General features: G+C 42.3%; 3 protein-coding genes across 9 annotated transcripts; 2 read left to right on the top strand and 1 right to left on the bottom strand.

Annotated features, from left to right (window-relative positions):
- Positions 1–81: 81 nt before the first annotated feature.
- On the top strand, positions 82–6323 carry lyrm9 (LYR motif containing 9). Of its 5 annotated transcripts, none has more exons than XM_086260560.1 (4): positions 82–144; positions 2235–2378; positions 4586–4678; positions 4757–5225. In XM_086260560.1, the coding sequence occupies exons 1-4, from the start codon at positions 82–84 to the stop codon at positions 4772–4774; spliced, it is 318 nt and encodes a 105-aa protein (XP_086116686.1). In that variant the 3' UTR covers positions 4775–5225. The 5 variants fall into 5 exon arrangements, 4 of the variants coding, with proteins under 4 accessions (XP_086116686.1, XP_086116688.1, XP_086116687.1 ...); XM_086260562.1 differs by having other exon boundaries at positions 95–191; positions 4757–5221; XM_086260561.1 differs by having other exon boundaries at positions 138–242; positions 4757–5220.
- A 163-nt stretch (positions 6324–6486) lies between these two features.
- Positions 6487–12000, bottom strand: ift20 (intraflagellar transport 20 homolog (Chlamydomonas)). 3 transcript variants are annotated; one of them, XM_086260557.1, is made up of 5 exons: positions 11695–12000; positions 8127–8264; positions 7958–8043; positions 7699–7802; positions 6487–7218 (listed from the first exon to the last, which is right to left on the bottom strand). In XM_086260557.1, exons 1-5 carry the CDS (start codon positions 11720–11722, stop codon positions 7137–7139), a joined length of 438 nt encoding a protein of 145 aa, XP_086116683.1. In that variant the 5' UTR covers positions 11723–12000; the 3' UTR covers positions 6487–7136. The 3 variants fall into 3 exon arrangements, with proteins under 3 accessions (XP_086116683.1, XP_086116684.1, XP_086116685.1); XM_086260558.1 differs by lacking the exon at positions 11695–12000 and adding an exon at positions 9584–9890; XM_086260559.1 differs by lacking the exon at positions 11695–12000 and adding an exon at positions 9363–9534.
- On the top strand, positions 11413–18416 carry tnfaip1 (tumor necrosis factor, alpha-induced protein 1 (endothelial)). Its single transcript, XM_086260556.1, has 7 exons — positions 11413–11569; positions 12675–13030; positions 14903–15072; positions 16529–16612; positions 16885–16937; positions 17107–17302; positions 17729–18416. Exons 2-7 carry the CDS (start codon positions 12784–12786, stop codon positions 17957–17959), a joined length of 981 nt encoding a protein of 326 aa, XP_086116682.1. The 5' UTR covers positions 11413–11569; positions 12675–12783; the 3' UTR covers positions 17960–18416.
- The last annotated feature ends 1148 nt before the right edge of the window (positions 18417–19564 follow it).

The raw sequence follows: 19564 nt of genomic DNA on the forward strand, positions 1-19564 counted from the left end.
TGTATTACACATTACTTTGACTCTTTAGGTACAGATGTGTGTACTTATGTTTGTAGTTTATAGATCCAACAACAGGAGTCGATGCTCTTTCAATGTAACACATTTGTCAACCATAGAAGAAGACGGGGCATCAAGTACATCCGGGTAATATTATAGTCGGAGCTTATGAATGCAGTGGTCATAGAAGTTTGGTAAGAACACTGAGGAGAGTTTGTGATGTTTCGTTCACCCTGACAGCTACAGTAAGCATACCCACGCGTGCTTTATAGTAACAGTGTAGCCTCCGACCTGTGGAAAAGAATGCTTCTGTCAGGGAGTAGCTAGCCTCAGTTAGCAACACTGTTTACATCCAGAGCAGCCAAGCGTAAACCTGGAAGGTCAGGATGAAAGCAATTTCTAAACACCGAGAGCGAAACCTGAATATTTTACTGCCACGTGGAACTGGAAACTGAATGATGGACACTGTTTCATGTTTGTGGCTGATAGGTGATCTTTATGGTGTCCACGTCTCTGCTGTATCTGAGGTATTCTTGTATCTCCATTAGGGCTGCCACGATTAGTCAACTAGTCACGATTATGTCGACTATTAAAATCGTCGACGACTAATTTAATAGTCGACGCATCGTTTGAAGCTTTGTAAGATCACAAAGGACGCAGGAATGAGTAGCAGGATTTAAGAGTGTAATAACGGACAGAAACAGAAGATGGCAGCACTGCATGTACAAGGATGCCAGCTGCCGTTAAACCCCGAAGAAGAAGAAGCTGTGTCCCAGAATTCATAGCGCAGCCCAGCGCAGTTGTCAACAATGGCGGCAGCTAGTTAGTTTTAACTTTACTCTTATTATTCTTTCTGGGTCACAAAATAAACCTTTAACATATTTTCAGGCGAGAATGTAGCTGTGTAAACCTCAAATATCTGCTCAGTTTATCAAGACACCACATATTTTCAAAAGCGCTCCGACGTTTTCGGAGACGTCTGTTACCCACTAGCTCGTTAGCTAGGCGGGGGCAAGGCTAACTAGAGCCGTGAGAACACCGGACTCCCGGCAGATCGTTTTCAAACCCACCGCCGTCTTTCCCTACTCAGGTTAAACATGATATATGAGTCACTTAGAGAACTTAAAAATGTTAGTTTGGCTTTCTTTAGTATTTTATTTGTTCCTGAGTAAATCGGTTTGGTTGAGATTAAAGTTATAGTTTTTACACAGCTAAAACTGTCAAGCAGACAGCTGATTATCAGAAGTGTGAGACGCTGGAGAATATACTCCGGTGTCCTGTTATATTTTAGAAAGCAAGGAGTTTATTAAACTTCACCGAAACAATCTGCAAATTTCATTAAAAATTAATAAACTACCATCTTGTCTTTATTTTTAGTTAGCACAAACACTTCAAGCTGTAAGCTAATGATAGTTATATAAGACCAGATGCTGCTGGTGCAATAAGCTGTACGCTGTATGTCCAATGGATGATGATCTGATTAGTCGACTAATCGCAAAAATAATCGGTGACTAGTCGACTATCAAAATAATCGTTTGTGGCAGCCCTAATCTCCATTTGTCAGTATTATTATTTTTAATGTACTTTGAACTACTTTAGCCCAGCTCTCTTTTCCCCAGGGCGCCAAACCTACACAAAACCTCACAAGCTAGCCAGTGTCCTTCTGATCCAGGCCGGTGTTGTGCCAAAAAATGATAGCTCGTATTTAAACTGCTATAAATAACTTGTTGCTCTGTAATATGTGAAACAAATGTATCCCTCATGAATGCTATCAGGTCATCTTGAGGCACAAACAACATTCATGTCACAAGGTAGAAGCTGCAGTCGTTTTTTGGCAGTGACGTTTATATATCCTTAATTTTTCCAGTTAAAAAAAACATCTTGTTGACTTTTAAAATGTCTTTTTCAGAGTATTCTGTTCACTGAAGTCTATTAACCAACATACATAAAGATATTACACATAAAAAACACAGAAACATTTGAAATCAGTTTTTGGCACAACACTGGTGTTGGCATTACTAATGCTTCGTCTGTCTGAAATCACTAACCACATGCCTGTACCAGATTTATGTTTCCAGGCATCTTGTTGGTGTTACTGCTGTTGGGGAATCATCTCTATAAAAGCTTCACAACATTATATTAAAACGCATGTGCTTTCCCCTGCTGACACACACTTAGCCCAGATGTTCTCACATCTGCAGTCTACACATAGAGTCCGTTTTTATTTTTACCAACAGCTGTTTAACCAGGAAGGGATGCCACCTTTAGCTGGAGCCGAGTTGGTCCACACTCCATTGCAGCTGTATCGATACCTGCTCAGGTGCTGCAGGCAGTTACCATCCACAGCAATGCAACAACACTACCGACATGCCATAAGACAGGTGAGGTCATTTTATGCACCGATCAATGACAAGCAAAATGTTTTCCAAGTGAAACTGTGACGGTAACTTTAATACCTTTTGGACTCTTGTGTGACAAGACTAACTGAGCTACATCACATCTGACACAGAGAAATGGTTTTAAACAGCTCATTGAGAATCAATCTGTGCTCATGAAGTATTCATATAATCCTGCACATAGTGAGGATCGGGAAAACGATGAAAATTGTCTCAATGCAGAATTAGTGAGCCGTCTTTATTAAGCACCAGTTCACAGCAATAGTTATTTTAGGGACCTGGCATTAATAAAGAGAGAACAGTCACATGATCACAGGGTGACAGTCGGGAGGAAGAACGTCACTTTAACAGGAAGAGACCCACCCAACCTGGTGTGTTTTCGGGATAATTCAGTAATCTTTGTATTACTGTAGAGCAGGGGTCCCCAATCCCAGTCCATGAGGGCCGGTGTCCTGCAGGTTTTAGATCTCACCCTGGGTCAACACACCTGAATCACATGATTAGTTCATTACCAGGCATCTGGAGAACTTCGAGACATGTTGAGATGGTCATTTATCCATTTAAATCAGCTGTGATGGATCAAGGACACATCTAAAACCTGCAGGGACACCGGCCCTTGAGGACTGGGATTGGCGACCCCTGCTGTAGAGTCTTGATCTTACAATATAAAGTGCCTTGAGGAGAGTAGCGCTTTATAAATAAAACTGAATTTATGGCCGTGTGATGTGATGAAATATATCAAATGACAAAGCCGATTGTTTCATATTATACTCGACAGTTTATTTTGTATTGTGTGAAATACACCGATAACTGCGATACTTTTGCACCGACAGTAGTCACCACGGCAACACAGAAGGAGCATACAAAACAAATCGAGGGGCTCGTTGCTAGACGAGGGGTTACCTCTGTAACCGAGTCTGACATGGAGCAGAAAACTGTGCCGACCCGGCCCCCTCCACAGACACCCACACCACAGACCTCTGACACCACCTAAGCAAGAATCGCGTGTTTGCGAATGAGAAGCACAAAGAATCCCGAAGATAAATATACATATATGGTTTTGTTCACTGATCAAAACACACAACACGTGACTGTGTGGGGTGTATTTATAATTGTAGCGACTTCCACAGTCGCTAGAGGCCGGGGATGAAGCCTGCCTATTTGCCTGACGCGCTGTCAACTTTACGCAATAATGCGAGAGGTGGAATTGTTTGCTTGTTTATTAAAGTGCTTTGCGATTTTTACAGAGTAGTATCATCGGCTCCTGATTCAAACTCTTACAACATCACAGGCTCTAATATAACGAAGCAAACATGTAGTGCAGCGGTCAACAAAAACTACGGCTACCCAGCCCTCCTCTCTGTCAAAATCAAAACCAGTGAATGACAGACTGACAACGCCCATTTATGTCACCGCTAGCACCCACGTGACTCCCATAACAACCAAACAAATAAAAACCCAGTGATCATCAAAATTCAATACATTCAATTATGGCTCCTACAATAATCATATTTATTTAACTTTTTATTATTTCAATGAAGTAAAAAACGAGCAGTACTTTCAATGTGTTGGTTATATAAACTATTCACTGAATTTACAGAAAATGCCAATATTGTGATTATATCGTTATGGGGATTAGAAATGACTTGTGTCAGGAGATTTGGGTGATGGTGAATACAATTCATCTTTTGTTGACTGTACTGAAAACCCCAGTCTTAGAGTCCATACTGACCACTTTAGACACGTGTGTTGTGTATTTTAAGTCAACAGAAATGTTAAAAATCTGACCATTTTTAAACAGATATAATATAAAATGGAGAAAAGCAACAAAATATCTTAAAAATAACTCGTGCACAGTTCTACAAACGGTTGTTGCAGTGACGTGAAGAGGCCCATCTAACGCTGCCTTCATCGCTAACCTTATTTTTGGTTTCTGTTGTGATGTGATTGGCTGGCAGCAGCAGTAGAACAGTTGAATTGTTAACGAGCCGTTTCCTGTGAAGGCAAACTCCCGACCTTTGACCTTTGTGCTGCACTATTGATTTGTATTATTAGATAGTGCTGACATGTTTATGGTCACCATAACAACCAATAACTGTGACTCATGCACCATTAATGTATCATCATCATCATTACTGCTGAAAGTAGTTTCTGCCAAGATCATAAAGTCTTTGTTTGCTGTTTGTTTCCAGGGTTACAACAGCCACTCAGATGAAGACGACCCTGAGAGGACACAGATGATCATCCAGAGAGCGATTGCAGATGCTGACTGGATTCTTGATAAAGTAAGGATAAAGGAAAGAAGACCTCCAAGGTGACACATGAACATAAAGCGTAATGTTCATTTCGTTTGTCATTCACAGTATACCAAGAAGAAATGAGCGCGTGTCCACGGCGGTGCATTTTGCAGGGCTGTCCTGGAGTTACACTGGTGAAGGTGCTGTCCCTGTCTGCGAGTGCTCAGGGTGTTATGGTTTTTTTGAGGGATGACTCGCTGTAAATACTGTTCTCAAACTATGCCATTAAATGTGCAATCATGAACTTAGTTGGTTTGTTGCTTGGAGCAAAAGTCGAACAGGAGATGGAAACTGAAACTATTCAGCGAACTACAAAGAGTTCATGGTTTTATGCTTTATATACATATCAATGTCCTCTACAGCCTCTGTGTCTGAATGATGAACACACGCAGTAGTTGGTCCAGTGTTGTCTGAGCATGGCTCCCACCTTAATGCACGTTTAAAACTTTAAATATGTTTACAGCCTACTAAGAAAGGTACTAACGTTCGTACCAGAACTGTGAAAAATGCTACAGTACTTGTTTTTTGTTTGTTTTTCCTTTACTGCCGTAGGTTCCTCAGGCTGCGTATGTAATGATGTAGAAGCAGAACTGAAGGGGACGACATACGACCGACAAGGCTTCTAGATTATCTTCCATGCTGAAGAAGAAGGAGAACATGGAAGATGGCAGCAAGTACAGCTGCTAACATATCGCTGCCCGTACTTGTTAATAGTAAAAGTCTGGTATGGAAGTACTGAAACACACTTTACTACTTTGTTTGAGACAGCTAGCATCAAATCAGCTGTGTTCCTTACTAGAGCTGGGCAGTCAAAAAGGAATCAAAACTGACACTGGGAATCTCTAATCCACCTGATCTTTCCCGTGTCGGTTATTTCAGTTTTTTTAAATTCTGTGTTGTCACGTGACTCTGTGCCTTCTGCAGCATCATGGAGAAAAACAAACAAATCAACACATCGAGCTGAACGCACAACTTCAAATCTCACGTCTGTTGTTTGGACACGTTTGACTTTAGTAAAGACGACTTCAAACAAAAGGGAGAAAAACATTTCATCATCCAACAACAATACTACTAATCTGTTGCAACGCTTGGAGGACAATCGTGTCACCAATTAAAAATATCCCACCTTTAACAGTTCGCATATTTACAGTACGACCTGACTGCACGGGGTTATGGTGTGTTGTGTGTCGAAATTTAAAGTGAAAAATGAATCTAGTTTGGAAAAAGGCTGGAACGTGACAAAACGTGGGACAAGTGAGTGCTACGGTCAGTGTACTGCACACAGTGGTGATGGACACGTTTGAAAAAGCAGACCGTGTAATATAATGTACGCCTATTGATGGTGTCAACAACAAAATCAATGTTAACCACCTGAAAGAAAATCATTCAAAGTGTACTTTAGCTGTCAGGCTGCCCTTTCAGACTTCCTGGGTTAGATCCTAAAGGCCTGTTTCAGGAGATTTGCAGGTCAATGTGTAGTCGGTGGTTGGACGAATAGAAAAGCTGCTCTCATGTTGCATCAGTGGAGGGTGTCCGATCCAGGATTGCAGGGGAAGCAAAGATATTTCTCTTTTCTTTTAGTAAATGAGGATTTTCAAGTGTTGCTATTTAAGTACTGAAAGAAGAAAAAGAACTGACTCGAGATCAGATTTCAGCCAGTTTGTCACAACCAGGAAGGAGTTTAGGTGACTCCATCCGTGGACCTACAGTATATAAAAGCACACGTGAACTGCCCTCTGCAGTTTTAGGCTTGTGACATGCTTTCTTCCCTATGTGAGGTAAAACAGTGCCAGAATATTTGCATATCACGTAATCTTTATTAACACAATACTTAAATTGCACATTGTTAAACTTTGCTCACGCATCTCTTCTACAGCTTGGAGGCAAAGGTGATACTTCTGTGCAACATACAGTATTCAAGTATAACCATTTTTCTCAAATAAATGCTGGATAACAAGGATACACATACAAGAAAACAATGAGAATGTTTCGTATGTACTGGCCTCACCAACCAATGGAATAAAACAAAAACATCCTGATCTGCTCATTTTTCTTGAACTGAAACTTATTTACAGCTACGTGCACATGCAGTATTAATCTCCATTGATACAAAAAGTAATAAAACTAGATATACAGACTAAAGTATAAATAGTATAAATAGGTTCTCTTTGTATAAATAGCTCCATCGTCTTCAGTGTTGGTGTGACATGTTGAGACACTTGATGCCAGCAGAGGTGAGCACGTGAAGCTGCAATGTAAATGCACACACCTGCTGTCCACAGTGGGAAACAGCAGGCAGTCAGTTCACACACAGCACGTCAGAGGAGGAGGCGTCCGTGACGTCAGAGTTTTGGGACTGCTTCGGAAAAGGAGCTGCAGCGGAGTAGTTCTCTGAAAATGGGATAGGCACTGAGGAAAGTCGCAGACTGTTTGGTCTCGGGAGTTCTTACTTCTGGAGAATAAACTGGTCGATGAACTCGTTCTGCTCTGACTCCACTTTGGACAAAGCTTCGTACTCTATACGATATCTGGGACACAACAGAAAACAGCAGACAGACATAAGAAAGGGATACCTGACTATCCTTTACTTACGCCTACCACACATTAGGACAGCACTGGGCCTCCTCCGCTAGCATGTGTATGGAAATGTTTCTACCCTGCACAGAAAATATATATGTTCTCCACACAAGGCCTTTATTTAGGCACACACAAGTACTATTATAATTTTTTTAGGAGTGTTACAATTAAACATTGGAATACAATATAAATGCAATATTGTATAACTGTGTGACAACAACATGGAGGGTGCTGGTCTGATGAAAGCTGGAAAGTTTATGCTACATGTGTTTTTTTCCTATTGTGTTTCACATCCTGTAAAAAAACAAACAAAAAAAAAAACACTAAGGTTTTGGAGAAATGTCATATCCCCGATTATACACATGGGACATCATAGCCTACTGTCCTGCACAGATGGGTGTCTCTACCCACTCTTTTTTTTCCTATATTACCTTTCAAGCTGCATCTTCTTCTCTGCTATGAGAGCCTGAAGCTGCTGCTGCTGGGCCTCTCTTTGCTTTGCTACAGACGTCAGCAGGTTTCTGGCTCCAATGGCCTGAAGGAGAATAACACAGAATCATACCTGATAAAAGTCTCATTCTCATGATCACATATCATACAGACACACTCAGATGTTATAAAGCTTTAGTACACGAGCACTACAACTTCTTTTGCAAGAGCCAATGAAAAGTCTTCAAATACCGAGCTTACCTTCATCTTTTCTGTCTCTGCTTCTTTTGCCAGTTCATCCACGAGCTCAATCAGACCTCCCACTATCTTCTGAAACTGGCCAATTTCTGTAAAGAAGAACACGTGTCTGTAGATGCAGGACCTGCTAATGTTAGGAGAGCAGGTTAAACTAAATGTGATCTGTGCTTACTGTCCACAAACTCTTTGCACTCTTCTTTGAGCTCTGAAGTCTTCTGGCTGACATCAGGCTCCAACACTCGCAGCTTGTTGAGTTCATCAAAATAAAAGCCTGCCTCAGCTAATGGGTCTGTAGCCATGGCCACGGGGCCTGCCACAAAGGAGACAGAAAGAGTGATAGAGGAAGACCGGCATGAGAGAAGTTAAACACGGATAAAACATATAGCTTTGATATCAGCATCCAGAACAAGTCCTTTAACTGCTACTGTAGTTAGCAGGCTTTCCAGCCCGATATAAAATCTTACAGTACAGATGACTTCATCTGGCCCTCATTTACTAACACTGTGTTTGCATCGGTTTTCTTCAGCTTCTCCCACAGAGACATGCAGTTAGTGGGGTTAGGTTAACTGAATCAAAATTGCCCATAGATGTGACGGTGAGTGCAAATGGCTGTCTGTCTCTGTGTGTTAGCCCTGTGACAGATCAGTGACATATAGAGTCTCACCCTATGGTGCCTAACAACAACAATATAATAACATTATTATATATTATATACATAAGTTATAAAATAATTAGAATAATACTAAAATAATATTGTCTTTTTGTTCATTATTTGCAGTCTTCCAAAACATCAAAAGTCACAAAATAGATCAAACTGCAGGTAAAGAAACCAACAAACTAAACTGGAAGGTCTAGTGAGGTCACTGTTACGTCTATAGTGCCACAGCACTATCTGTTGAGCCCTGTGCTGTGGTTGTTTCTGCTGCTGCTGACTGAAGGTTTCTGGGAGTTTAGTGTCATCATGTTTGTTCTACTGGCTAACAATTAAAGATATCGCCGCAGGGAAGCCACCTGTTTGAAACCGAAGACCTCAGTTAGCCATGGTCACATGACGTCAGTGTTTCCAACCAGACGTCGGAGCCTTGTTTTTGACTGTATGTCTGCACGTCCAGTCACGTTTAGCCACTAACGGTAACATATGGTCCGTTCATGCAAAATGAACTTTTCGTTGAACTGTGGTCTTCAGTGAGAGACAGGTTCGAAACGAACATTTTACAAGCAGCTCTATTCACGGTCAAATTATCATCAAATAAACACGTACACATAACTACAGGCTTCTCCAGTGCAAGTCATCAGAATCACATTAACATCGGATACAATGGAAACTAACCTTAACTTATTTGAATGTACAAAAACGTTATAAACAGTCTGAGTAAGTAAAACAAAAGAAAGCTGTAGTATTACTCACTATTTCCTGCCAGTCGAAATCACTAACTGTGACACAGGCTAACACTGTTAGCTAGCTTGCTAAAATTAGTTAGCTAATTCAAATAGCTAGTTAGCTAAGCTGCTCACTAACGCTAGTTGGACGCAACACATTAACCCCGTTAAAGCTAATAAACCTACGAGGACAACACGGTTTCATTAACCCCTAACATGATTTAAAAACGCTTGTACGTGTGATTTTACCTCTTCTAACCGCAGTCACAGATGGTTCTCTGTTGTTTGACTATGTGGCAGAGTAACAACCAACCAAAGCTCCTCCTCATCTTCTCGCTGCCAGGGAAACCAAACGCTCCTCCCTGTGTTTGTGTGTGTGCGCGTTTGTTTCCGTAACCTGCCTCATCCAGAGCCCTATACTATGAAGGCACTTCTGTATTTTATAAAAGGTGCTTCCTACAGTCACAACAAAGAGTTAAAACTGAAAAACCAAGGTAAGACCTGTGGGAGGCGTGACAGCTGAATGAAATGGAACGGGACTGGCGTGTACACGAACATTCCAATCCAATGAAGGCAGGGCAGTTTGTCTTGCAATACCTGTTACTGACGGACGAGGGCAGCATTGTGCTTTGCAATTGAAGGCCTGGCCAGCGTAAACTCTAGTGATGGGATTTCCGGCTCTTTTTAGAGAGCCAGTTCTTTCGGCTCGTCTCAATAAAAAGAGCCGACTCTTTCGGCTTCCAACCGGCTCTTCAGGTTGTTTTGTTGGTTTAATTAATTTATTATTAACAACAATATAAAATTATGCAAAAAAAACGTGGTTTTATTTATATATGTTTATATATAAATATATACAGTGGCCCCTAGAGACAAACCACGTACAAACTCCAAAACACATTTCTAGCGTTAACTGAACTTCCAAAACAGAGCTACCTAGATCACTTAAATTACACAATTGAAAGCATATGTGTATTGTTTGTGTATTTATACACAAGCACTCATATATATTCAAATAATTTAAAATATATTCATTTACCTGTTACTACCACACACCAAATCCGGTCGTTTGTACTTCCTGGCTTGTGTAGCCATTAGGTAACAAAAGCTCAACACTGCCCCCTAGCATCCTGGAGCACTTCTGTTGTGTTTTATACGTGTTTTGGAGTTTTTATGTGTTTTGGAGTTTGTACGTGCTTCGGAGTTCGTACATGTTTTGGAGTCTGTACGTGCTTTGTCTCTGGGGGCCACCGTAAATATACTTGGTTTATTTACTCCACATAAAATGTAATAAATGGTAAATGGCCTGTATTTGTATAGCGCTTTACTAGTCCCTAAGGACCCCAAAGCGCTTTACACAACCAGACATCCACCCATTCACACACTGGTGATGGCAGCTACATTGTAGCCACAGCCACCCTGGGGCGCACTGACAGAGGCGAGGCTGCCGGACACTGGCGCCACCGGGCCCTCTGACCACCACCAGTAGGCAACGGGTGAAGTGTCTTGCCCAAGGACACAACGACCGAGACTGTCGGAGCCGGGGCTCGAACCGGCAACCTTCCGATTACAAGACAAACGCCCAATTCTTGAGTCACGATCGCCCGTTATAAATCAAAAACCAACTATTTACATTTCAACTTTTAACTATTTAAATTTTCAGCTTTTTCCTTTTAAACAAAATTAAAGTGAAACAACACAAAACACTGCAAACCACAACATAATTAAATATAAATTAAAATATGAAAACAGAAAGAAGATGCACATTCTCTGTCATATGGACCTGCATGAATAAACTTTCTGAATCCTTTATCATCCGCAACTGAAAATAGTTGTGGATGATTACTATACCTTTCTAATTTCTAAGTTGTTGTCCCTGGCTCTGGCTCTCCCTCCTGCTCTGTTCCTGTGCTACTGCTAGTGTAACTACCGCCCCTCCCCCTTCCCAGCACAAGGCTCACTTGTGGAGTGAAGCGGAAAAAGGGTGAGAGAGAGAGGGTGAGAGAAAGAAAAAAACAAACCCCCACAGCTCGCGATAAGGAGCCGGCTCGTGTCGTTCACGTCAAAGAGCCAGCTCTAAGAGCCGTTTCGTTCGCGACCGACACATCACTAGTAAACTCGGTGGAAGAAGAAGGCGTGGGCTTGAGTTGGTTGAACTTCTTTTTCTTACGCAGCGGCGATAAAGCTGACTGCTTGTGTACATTTATCTAACAACTGAAATACAGCGCAGGGAGGTCGGTGAGTAAATGTTTGCAGACGTATTTAGTGTCGTTTACTCTCAGGATGTAGCAAAGGGCGACAACGTTAAGCTTTCCACTGAAATCTGTCAGTTTCATGTGACTTGTTGAGTGTGACACACTTACTTGGCAACGTAAAGTTTCTCTGCGTCATATTTAAGCTTTGCTATCTTTGAATAGATTCAAAACGTGCTCACACAAACACATTTTCAAGATCTAGGATTTCCAGGTTTTCGCGTTCGAAGTCTTGACATCCTGCTCAAACATTAGCTAACCTTAGCGAAACACATGCGCAGGAACTAGCTGTGAAACATTGACACAAAGCTAATAATCCAGTAGCGTTACTATTTCAAGGATCCGGTGAATTATCGGTAATAACGTAACGGTGTGAAATGAGTACATAATAACGTTTCGACCGAACAAAGCATGCCGAGTGACCTGACCCCCCCCCCACTGACACGTGAACGCATCTGGTTAGTTTGCTGAAAGTCATTCTGCTGCTAAACGGTCTCTTTCTTTGACATGCGCACTCAACAAAAGCTGTACGAGATTATTGTTATTAGCCTTTTACTCGTTATTAGTGATTTTTTTATTATTAATCCTTTATTTATCCAGGTAAAAAATCTCATTGAGATTAAAAATCTCATTTCCAAGAGAGACCTGGCATCATAGCAACAAAAGTCACATACCACATAGGTATATAACATTTAAAACAAATACAATATCGCATACAAACATGTGTCAAATATACAATAACAGATCAAATACAAAAAAAAAAAATTAAAAATTTTAAAGTTGAAAAATAAATATTTTTACTACCCTTCCCGAGAAAAACATAAAACGCGATTTAAGCTTTTTATGTGGCCCTTTTCAGTGACTAATGATATGTGCCCCCTCCCCACCCTTTCAGTTTCCGGTCCAGCCTCATTCCTCTGAGGGAGAGATGGCAGTAGGGCAGGTGGTTTCCACTCTGGGCAGATTCCCCTCCATCTCTGCGTGTTTTATATGATTAATGCAACAGTTTTGATCAACGCTGACCTCCGTGTAGCTCCACAGAGAATGTTGGGGTGTAATTCAGGACTCTTGTTTGTTTTGTTGTTTTTCAGGAATGACCTGGAGCACCAGGAGGTTGTGGCGGCCTCATCAATAGTGGTCAACACGGCGGGGGACCTGCGGACCTCCATCTGCAGGGTGGTCATCTATCTCCAAAGGGACATGTCTGGGGACAGCTGCCTACCCCAGGACCTCAGCAAGTCCGAAACCACCTCCCCAGACCTTCCTCTGGCTTGTCCCAAGACCAAGACCTGTAGTCATCACGGAGCAGTGGGCTTAGGCAACAAGTATGTTCGGCTCAACGTTGGAGGGATGCTGTTTTATACGACGCTGCAGGTGCTGACCAAGCAAAACTCCATGCTGAAGGCTATGTTCAGTGGAAAGAAGGAAGTGTTCACAGATAAAGACGGTGAGCATTTCTGAGCTGCAGATACAAGTTTCCCAAAGTATAACCTCACATACACTGCATGCATACATTCACTGTGTTTAAAGTAGGAAAGATTACAAAAGTTCCACTAAATGTTTAAGTCAAGATTCTGGCTCACGAATCCAAGCTTGACTTTAAATTTCAGTCACTTTGAATTAAATTTTAGCTGCCAGTATTTATTCATTTATTTCAATCTGTACTGATTGAACAACAGGTGCTTTTGGATAGTGGGGAGGCATGCTCTAAACTCGCTCTGTCCTTTGTGGAAAATGCTAGTTGACGTCAACTATGCAACAATTAGTTTTTCAGCAGACGTCTTTCTTATAGAGAAGTTCATCTGCAGAGTTGCACTGATCTAAACTCTATTTGATATCAGACTTGTCAGCTGTTGATAGTCGGACTCTGACATCTGCACCCAGACAAGCACAGAAGAGGAAATGCTTAGTCGTCTTCTAAAGCTTCATATATGCGTTTTCTTACATGAACGGGAACATGTTTACCATGAACTCGTGCAGAAAAGTTTCACAGTGATGTTTACCAACAAGGTTTTAGCAGCAAGCCGCAGAAATTGCACAGACCAGTTAAAATATAAAGTTTTATGACCTTTCTAATTTGCTAGAGACAGGTCTCCATGAATGTGTCCGAGGGTGTCTGAAATACAAACCTATGGGCTTGATAATAAAAGGCCGGTCCAACAGTGGATAAGACATTTTGACAGCAGTAACACCAGCGAGACTTGCACACAGCTTCCTCTCAGAGATGCTGGGTTTGCTGTAGGGCTGCCACGATTAGTCAACTAGTCACGATTATGTCGACTATTAAAATCGTCGACGACTGATTTAATAGTCGACGCGTCGTTTGAAGCTTTGTAAGATCACAAAGGACGCAGGAATGAGTAGCAGGATTTAAGAGTGTAATAACGGACTGAAACAGAAGATGGCAGCACTGCATGTACAAGGATGCCAGCTGCCGTTAAACCCCGAAGAAGAAGAAGCTGTGTCCCAGAATTCATAGCGCAGCCGTCAACAATGGCGGCAGCTAGTTAGTTTTAATATTACTCTTATTATTCTTTCTGGGTCACAAAATACACGTTTAACATATTTTCAGGCGAGAATGTAGCTGTGTAAACCTCAAATATCTGCTCAGTTTATCAGGACACCACATATTTTCAAAAGCGCTCCGACGTTTTCGGAGACGTCTGTTACCCACTAGCTCGTTAGCGAGCCGGGGGCTAGGCTCACTAGAGCCGTGAGAACACCGGACTCCCGGCAGATCGTTTTCAAACCCACCGCCGTCTTTCGCTAGTCAGGTTAAACATGATATATGAGTCACTTAGAGAACTTAAAAATGTTGTTGTTTGGCTTTTTTCAGTGTTTTATTTGTTCCTGAGTAAATCGGTTTGTCTGAGATTAAAGTTATAGTTTTTACACAGCTGAATAAACATCAAGCAGACAGCTGATTATCAGAAGTGTGAGATGCTGGAGAATTTACTCCGGTGTCCTGTTATATTTTAGAAAGCAAGGAGTTTATTAAACTTCACCGAAACAATCTGCAAATTTCATTAAAAATTAATAAACTACCATCTTGTCTTTATTTTTAGTTAGCACAAACACTTCAAGCTGTAAGCTAATGATAGTTATATAAGACCAGATGCTGCTGGTGCAATAAGCTGTACGCTGTACGTCCAATGGATGATGATCTGATTAGTCGACTAATCGCAAAAATAATCGGTGACTAGTTGACTATCAAAATGATCGTTTGTGGCAGCCCTAGTTTGCTGCCATGTCGGCTACACGCTGTTTCCTTTGAGGTGCCACAGCAGGTCCATGTTCTCAGCACTGTCTCTTTGCTCAGGTTGGATCCTGATCGACCGCAGCGGGAAGCACTTTGGCAGCATCCTGTGTTACCTTCGAGATGGCAGAGTTGCCTTACCCAAAGGTCGACAGGCCGTCCAGGAGCTGCTGGTCGAGGCAAAGCATTTCCTCGTCCAGGGCCTAGTGGAGCTCTGCCAAAACTCGCTGCAGGTCAGTTCCATCCATACGCATTGCTCCGGTTTTAGCCAAACTACATTGGCTCCCTGTTAAATATCGCATAGATTTTAAAATGCTTTTGTTCACTTTTAAAATTCTGAATAATTTAGCGCCCAGCTGTCTCTCTGAACTCCTCCACTTATACAATCCCAACAGAGCACTTAGATCATCCAATCACAGGCTCCTAGCACAACCTAGGTCTCGAATGAAGTCGAGCGGTGACCGGGCCTTTGCAACCGTGGCACCTCTGGAATAACCTCCCTGTTCATGTTCGTACTGCCGAGTCGATCCAGTCTTTTAAATCACGTCTTAAAACTTATCTTGTTACTTTGGCCTTTGATTCTGTCTAGTTGGCTGTTTTAGCTTGTTGTGTGTGTGTTTGTTGTCCTGTTTTATTGTTTGTTTTAACTGTCTCATGCTTTTACTGACTGTGAAGCACTATGGTCAACACTGTTGTTTTACTATGTGCTGTATAAATACAGTTTGATTTGATACGGACTCGTACGGTCCACACAGTGTTTGGGCACTTTGTTGCTCTTCAGACTGCAGCGCTTCAGTACCCAAAAATGAAATACTGGAAACTACTTTCAAGTGCCAAACTGTGATCTAAGTAAGCTTACACAAATGTGAGTAGCTCTAGACCCTCATATTAGCACATTATCGTCATCATTAATAATCATAAGATTACTGATTCTTGTTGGTTGTGTGGACGCAGCCTTTAGTCTTGTCTTCAGCTCTGGGATCAGGTGATGAACACAGCAGGGCTCCGGTTCTCCATGATGTAACCTCTGTGGTTACTCCTGTCAACCTGTTCCTTGCATTAGCAGTGAGATTATCTATAAATGCCAGTTCACCTGGCAGACGTGCAGGCCCAAAGATGAGCTCCGTCTCGCCTGTGACACAGTCCCTGTGTTTTTGAATTTAGTGAAGGCTTTTGGTATCGTGTGCTGGAAACACGTTACTCTGTTCTTGCTGTGCAGGAGCCACGAAAGTGCTGAGAAGAAAACATTTGGAGATAAAATATCTTTTTCGAAGCTCTCAAATATTCATCTCGCTGTTGACTTTAAAAAAATAGAAATATCGGAGGTGTAAAGCGAGCAGTGTCTGATCATGTGACTCCCCAAATTCTAGTTTGTTACTCATGTGGTCACTGAGGAGTTACAGTGCTGGCCTTCAGTGTAGTGGCTTTCACATTTACTTAGCAAGTGTAAGGTTGCTGGTCCAATTCCAGCCAGGAACACCGAGTCTTGTTTGGGGCTGTGACGGGAACGACGGCCTGTGTAAGAACTCTGCCCACTGTAACCACCCACAGTTTGTCTCAGGTTCTGTGTGAAGCTACAAACGTCTCTGTGGATCAGCCTCTGTCTGGTTGGTTATTGTTAAACTTCCAGGAAAAGCAAGACTGTTATGATGTCAGATGTAAACTGTAAATTATAATTATTGTTAACAGGGTAATAAAGAGCAGCCCATGTGTGTTATACCTGTAGTCACCTCAATTAAGGAAGAAGAGAAGCTCATCCAGTCTTCTACCAAGGTACATGCAGAGCATCACTGTTGTCTTTGCAGCATCAAGTAAGGCTGTCATTTCTGAAACAATGTGTTTTTGATTATAGCTTCAGTGTAGCCTTGGTCATTTTCATTGTTACAGCAGAAACATGTCAGTAAAACGTCATTGTAGCTGATCTCTAACACATCATGTATAAATTTTTTTTATTTTTTATAGTACTCTTGCAGTATTTGAAATGCCTGCTTGAATATTAACGCAGTGGAATTCAGATGTTTGATCTTTGTGCTTGCTCCTGGTAGCCTGTCGTGAAGCTGGTATACAACAGAAGCAACAACAAGTACTCCTACACCAGGTAACAAAGGTTCCTCCAAAGATCTTATTGGCTCTCGTAATGCAAGAACAATTGTTTTCCTTCCTTTCAAAGTACTCTGTGAGGGGAGACTGTTGGTTGTTTTGAAGCTGATAAACTGTACTGAGCTCGTGGACCTCTGCTCTACATCACTCCGCCTTTATCTCAACAGCAACTCTGACGACCACCTGCTGAAGAACATCGAGCTGTTCGACCGGCTGTCTCTCAGCTTCAACGGCCGCATCCTCTTCATCAAAGACGTCATCGGGGACGAGATCTGCTGCTGGTCCTTCTATGGCCAGGGTCGCAAGCTGGCTGAGGTTTGCTGCACCTCCATCGTCTACGCCACTGAGAAGAAGCAGACCAAGGTGAGGCGGAGCGGCTGGTGGGAATCTCCCGTGTTGCTCTTTGTGTTTTGTGGGTTTTCTTCGGGGTACCGAGTTCCTCCAGTTAGATTCTTATTGTGCTCAGCATAGTTTCTGGGTCACAGGCATAACCTCTGACCCTTCATCATGGACGCTGGACTGAAGGCTCTGCTGCCGGCATGCTGATGACTGCGCTGTGTTTGCCAGCTCTTCTTGTTTGATAGCAGCTTTGTGCACTTTGTTGCTTTTTTACACACATACAGGTCGTTGAGTTTGTGAACTAAAAGGAAGTAAGAAAACATTAAAGCACAGTTTGTATGGTGTGAGTGGCAGCAAAGGTGGATTGCTTTACCTGCTGTGACGCTCCAGGTGATGTGACTAAGCTGGGTGGTGGGATTTCAACGTTTCCTTCCAATCACTCCTTCTCAGGTGGAATTCCCTGAAGCGCGAATCTACGAGGAGACTCTGAACACCTTGCTTTACGAGACGATGCCGCTGCCCGACAACTCCCTGCTCGAGGCCACGCGTCGGAGATACAACAACTGTGGCTCTCACAGCGAGGAGGAGGAGGGGCCTGGAGGTCCAGAACTGCGCGAGCGTGTCCGTAGAATCCACGTCAAGAGGTACAGCACATACGACGACAGGCAGCTGGGACACTAGGACCGCTGGACAGACCGCAGCTTTTTTTTTGATGATGATGAACTTAAAGTCCGATGGATGCTCATATGTTTTTTTTTATTACTTTCTGCCGTCTCAGAGGTGCAAGTGATGGCCTCAGTGAAACCTCACGTGACTGTAGATGTTCTCTGCTCATTCTTACTTTACACATCATCAGGATTCAGAGCAGCGTTAAACACCAAATACCTGCAGCTTTTTCTTTTCTAATCAAATTTACATTTTGAAGTGCAACAAAGAAAACCTCTACCATGCACTGTTTATTAGAACCATCATAGCACACGTAGCAGCAAAGCACGTTTCACATTTATTGACTGTATTTTTCACAGACACATTTCCAGGTTGTTGTTTGCCGGTGACGAATCTGTTGGATTTACTGGAAATGCTTTGCCTCGAAGGTGTTTTAATGGAGTTTTTCATAAAGCCTCTAAGATAAAAGTTAGTGTTGTTCTGTATTTGTTTGTCTTTGTTTGTGGGAGGCAGGTGTTATTGTGGTTTGAGCTCAGCTGTCAGAGGATTCAAACGCAGTCGACTCGGAGACCAGCTGATGCTGAGCTATTCTAACGCCTCAGCTTTCAGTCTTCAGACAACTTCGACCATTTTCAGAGGACTGTTGGGGTTTTTGTTTGTCATTCAAGCATTTAAAAACAGGAACCTAGCAACAAGGTGATTCTCCATTACTGAGAGTTGATTTTGTCGTCGGGATAAAGGAAAAGGGAAGCAGGGAGATGCTCTAAAGCACAGGTGTCAAACTCCAGTCCTCGAGGGCCGGCGTCCTGAAACTTTTCCTCGTGTCCCTGCTGAAACGCACCTGAATGACATTAGTATGTATTTTGAAGATTTTTACAGGTTTAATATTGATTCATTTGTAATGGAGTACAATACAAAGTGTTTGTGTAAAGGGAAATTGTGCAAACACGTATTCTAAGTCAACCATGGTGACTCTGAGCTGCTGGCATTGAAACACCTGAAGCAACGGACACAGATGGAGGAACGGCTGCTACAGCATGACTGCGGCTCTTTATTATTCACCCAAAGCACCGATGCATAAATGCTGAAAGAGCAAATGTGTTGGTACCTTTGCAGGATCACAGTACTCACTGCAACACTTACCTTGTGTCCTCTGCCTTGGAGCTTGTTCCCACTTTCAGTGACACAGACGGATCCACTCATCATCCTGTGGGTTCAAGTCAGGTGTCATTATTAAATTATAGCGGGCATAATGCTCACTAATGCTGAACCCTTGGCCTGTCCCGACCAAATATACAGTTTCTTTGTGAAACAGAACTGGATGTAAAATTTCATTTAGTCTTAAATGGATGATGGAACAAAGCTGTTCACTGGAAATGTGTTATACCATCTTTGGCCACAAGAGGGCGAGTGTGCACACACATATAGACTGATCAAACCTGACTGTGCTACAGGAAACAGATACTGTCTAGTTCCTGCATCAAAGAAGGCACCGCCATCAAAGTTTAACAGGTTGTCAGTTGCCCTCAATCACATGTGATGAAGGTACTGGAGACACTGATAGAGGTCCACAACCATTACATCACCAGGTCGTGGCCCACCTCAGACCACAGGTGAAAA

The sequence above is a fragment of the Aulonocara sp. 'chitande type north' Nkhata Bay genome, linkage group LG14 (assembly GCF_057382095.1).
Source record: "Aulonocara sp. 'chitande type north' Nkhata Bay isolate Kocher_YH1m ecotype deep benthic linkage group LG14, A_spYH_male_GT1.1, whole genome shotgun sequence".
NCBI classification, from domain to species: Eukaryota; Metazoa; Chordata; class Actinopteri; order Cichliformes; family Cichlidae; genus Aulonocara; species Aulonocara sp. 'chitande type north' Nkhata Bay.

Coding starts and splice junctions, on each gene's coding strand:
- lyrm9 (XM_086260560.1), top strand. CDS start 82: ATGCTCTTTCAATGTAACACATTTGTCAACCATAGAAGAAGACGGGGC. Junction 145..2,234: donor GGGGCATCAAGTACATCCGG/GTAATATTATAG, acceptor TTTTACCAACAG/CTGTTTAACCAGGAAGGGAT. Junction 2,379..4,585: donor ACCGACATGCCATAAGACAG/GTGAGGTCATTT, acceptor GTTTGTTTCCAG/GGTTACAACAGCCACTCAGA.
- ift20 (XM_086260557.1), bottom strand. CDS start 11,722: ATGACGCAGAGAAACTTTACGTTGCCAA. Junction 8,265..11,694: donor GAGAAACTTTACGTTGCCAA/GTAAGTGTGTCA, acceptor CCTTTGTGGCAG/GCCCCGTGGCCATGGCTACA. Junction 8,044..8,126: donor GTGCAAAGAGTTTGTGGACA/GTAAGCACAGAT, acceptor TCTTCTTTACAG/AAATTGGCCAGTTTCAGAAG.
- tnfaip1 (XM_086260556.1), top strand. CDS start 12,784: ATGTCTGGGGACAGCTGCCTACCCCAGGACCTCAGCAAGTCCGAAACC. Junction 13,031..14,902: donor AGTGTTCACAGATAAAGACG/GTGAGCATTTCT, acceptor CTCTTTGCTCAG/GTTGGATCCTGATCGACCGC. Junction 15,073..16,528: donor TCTGCCAAAACTCGCTGCAG/GTCAGTTCCATC, acceptor TATTGTTAACAG/GGTAATAAAGAGCAGCCCAT.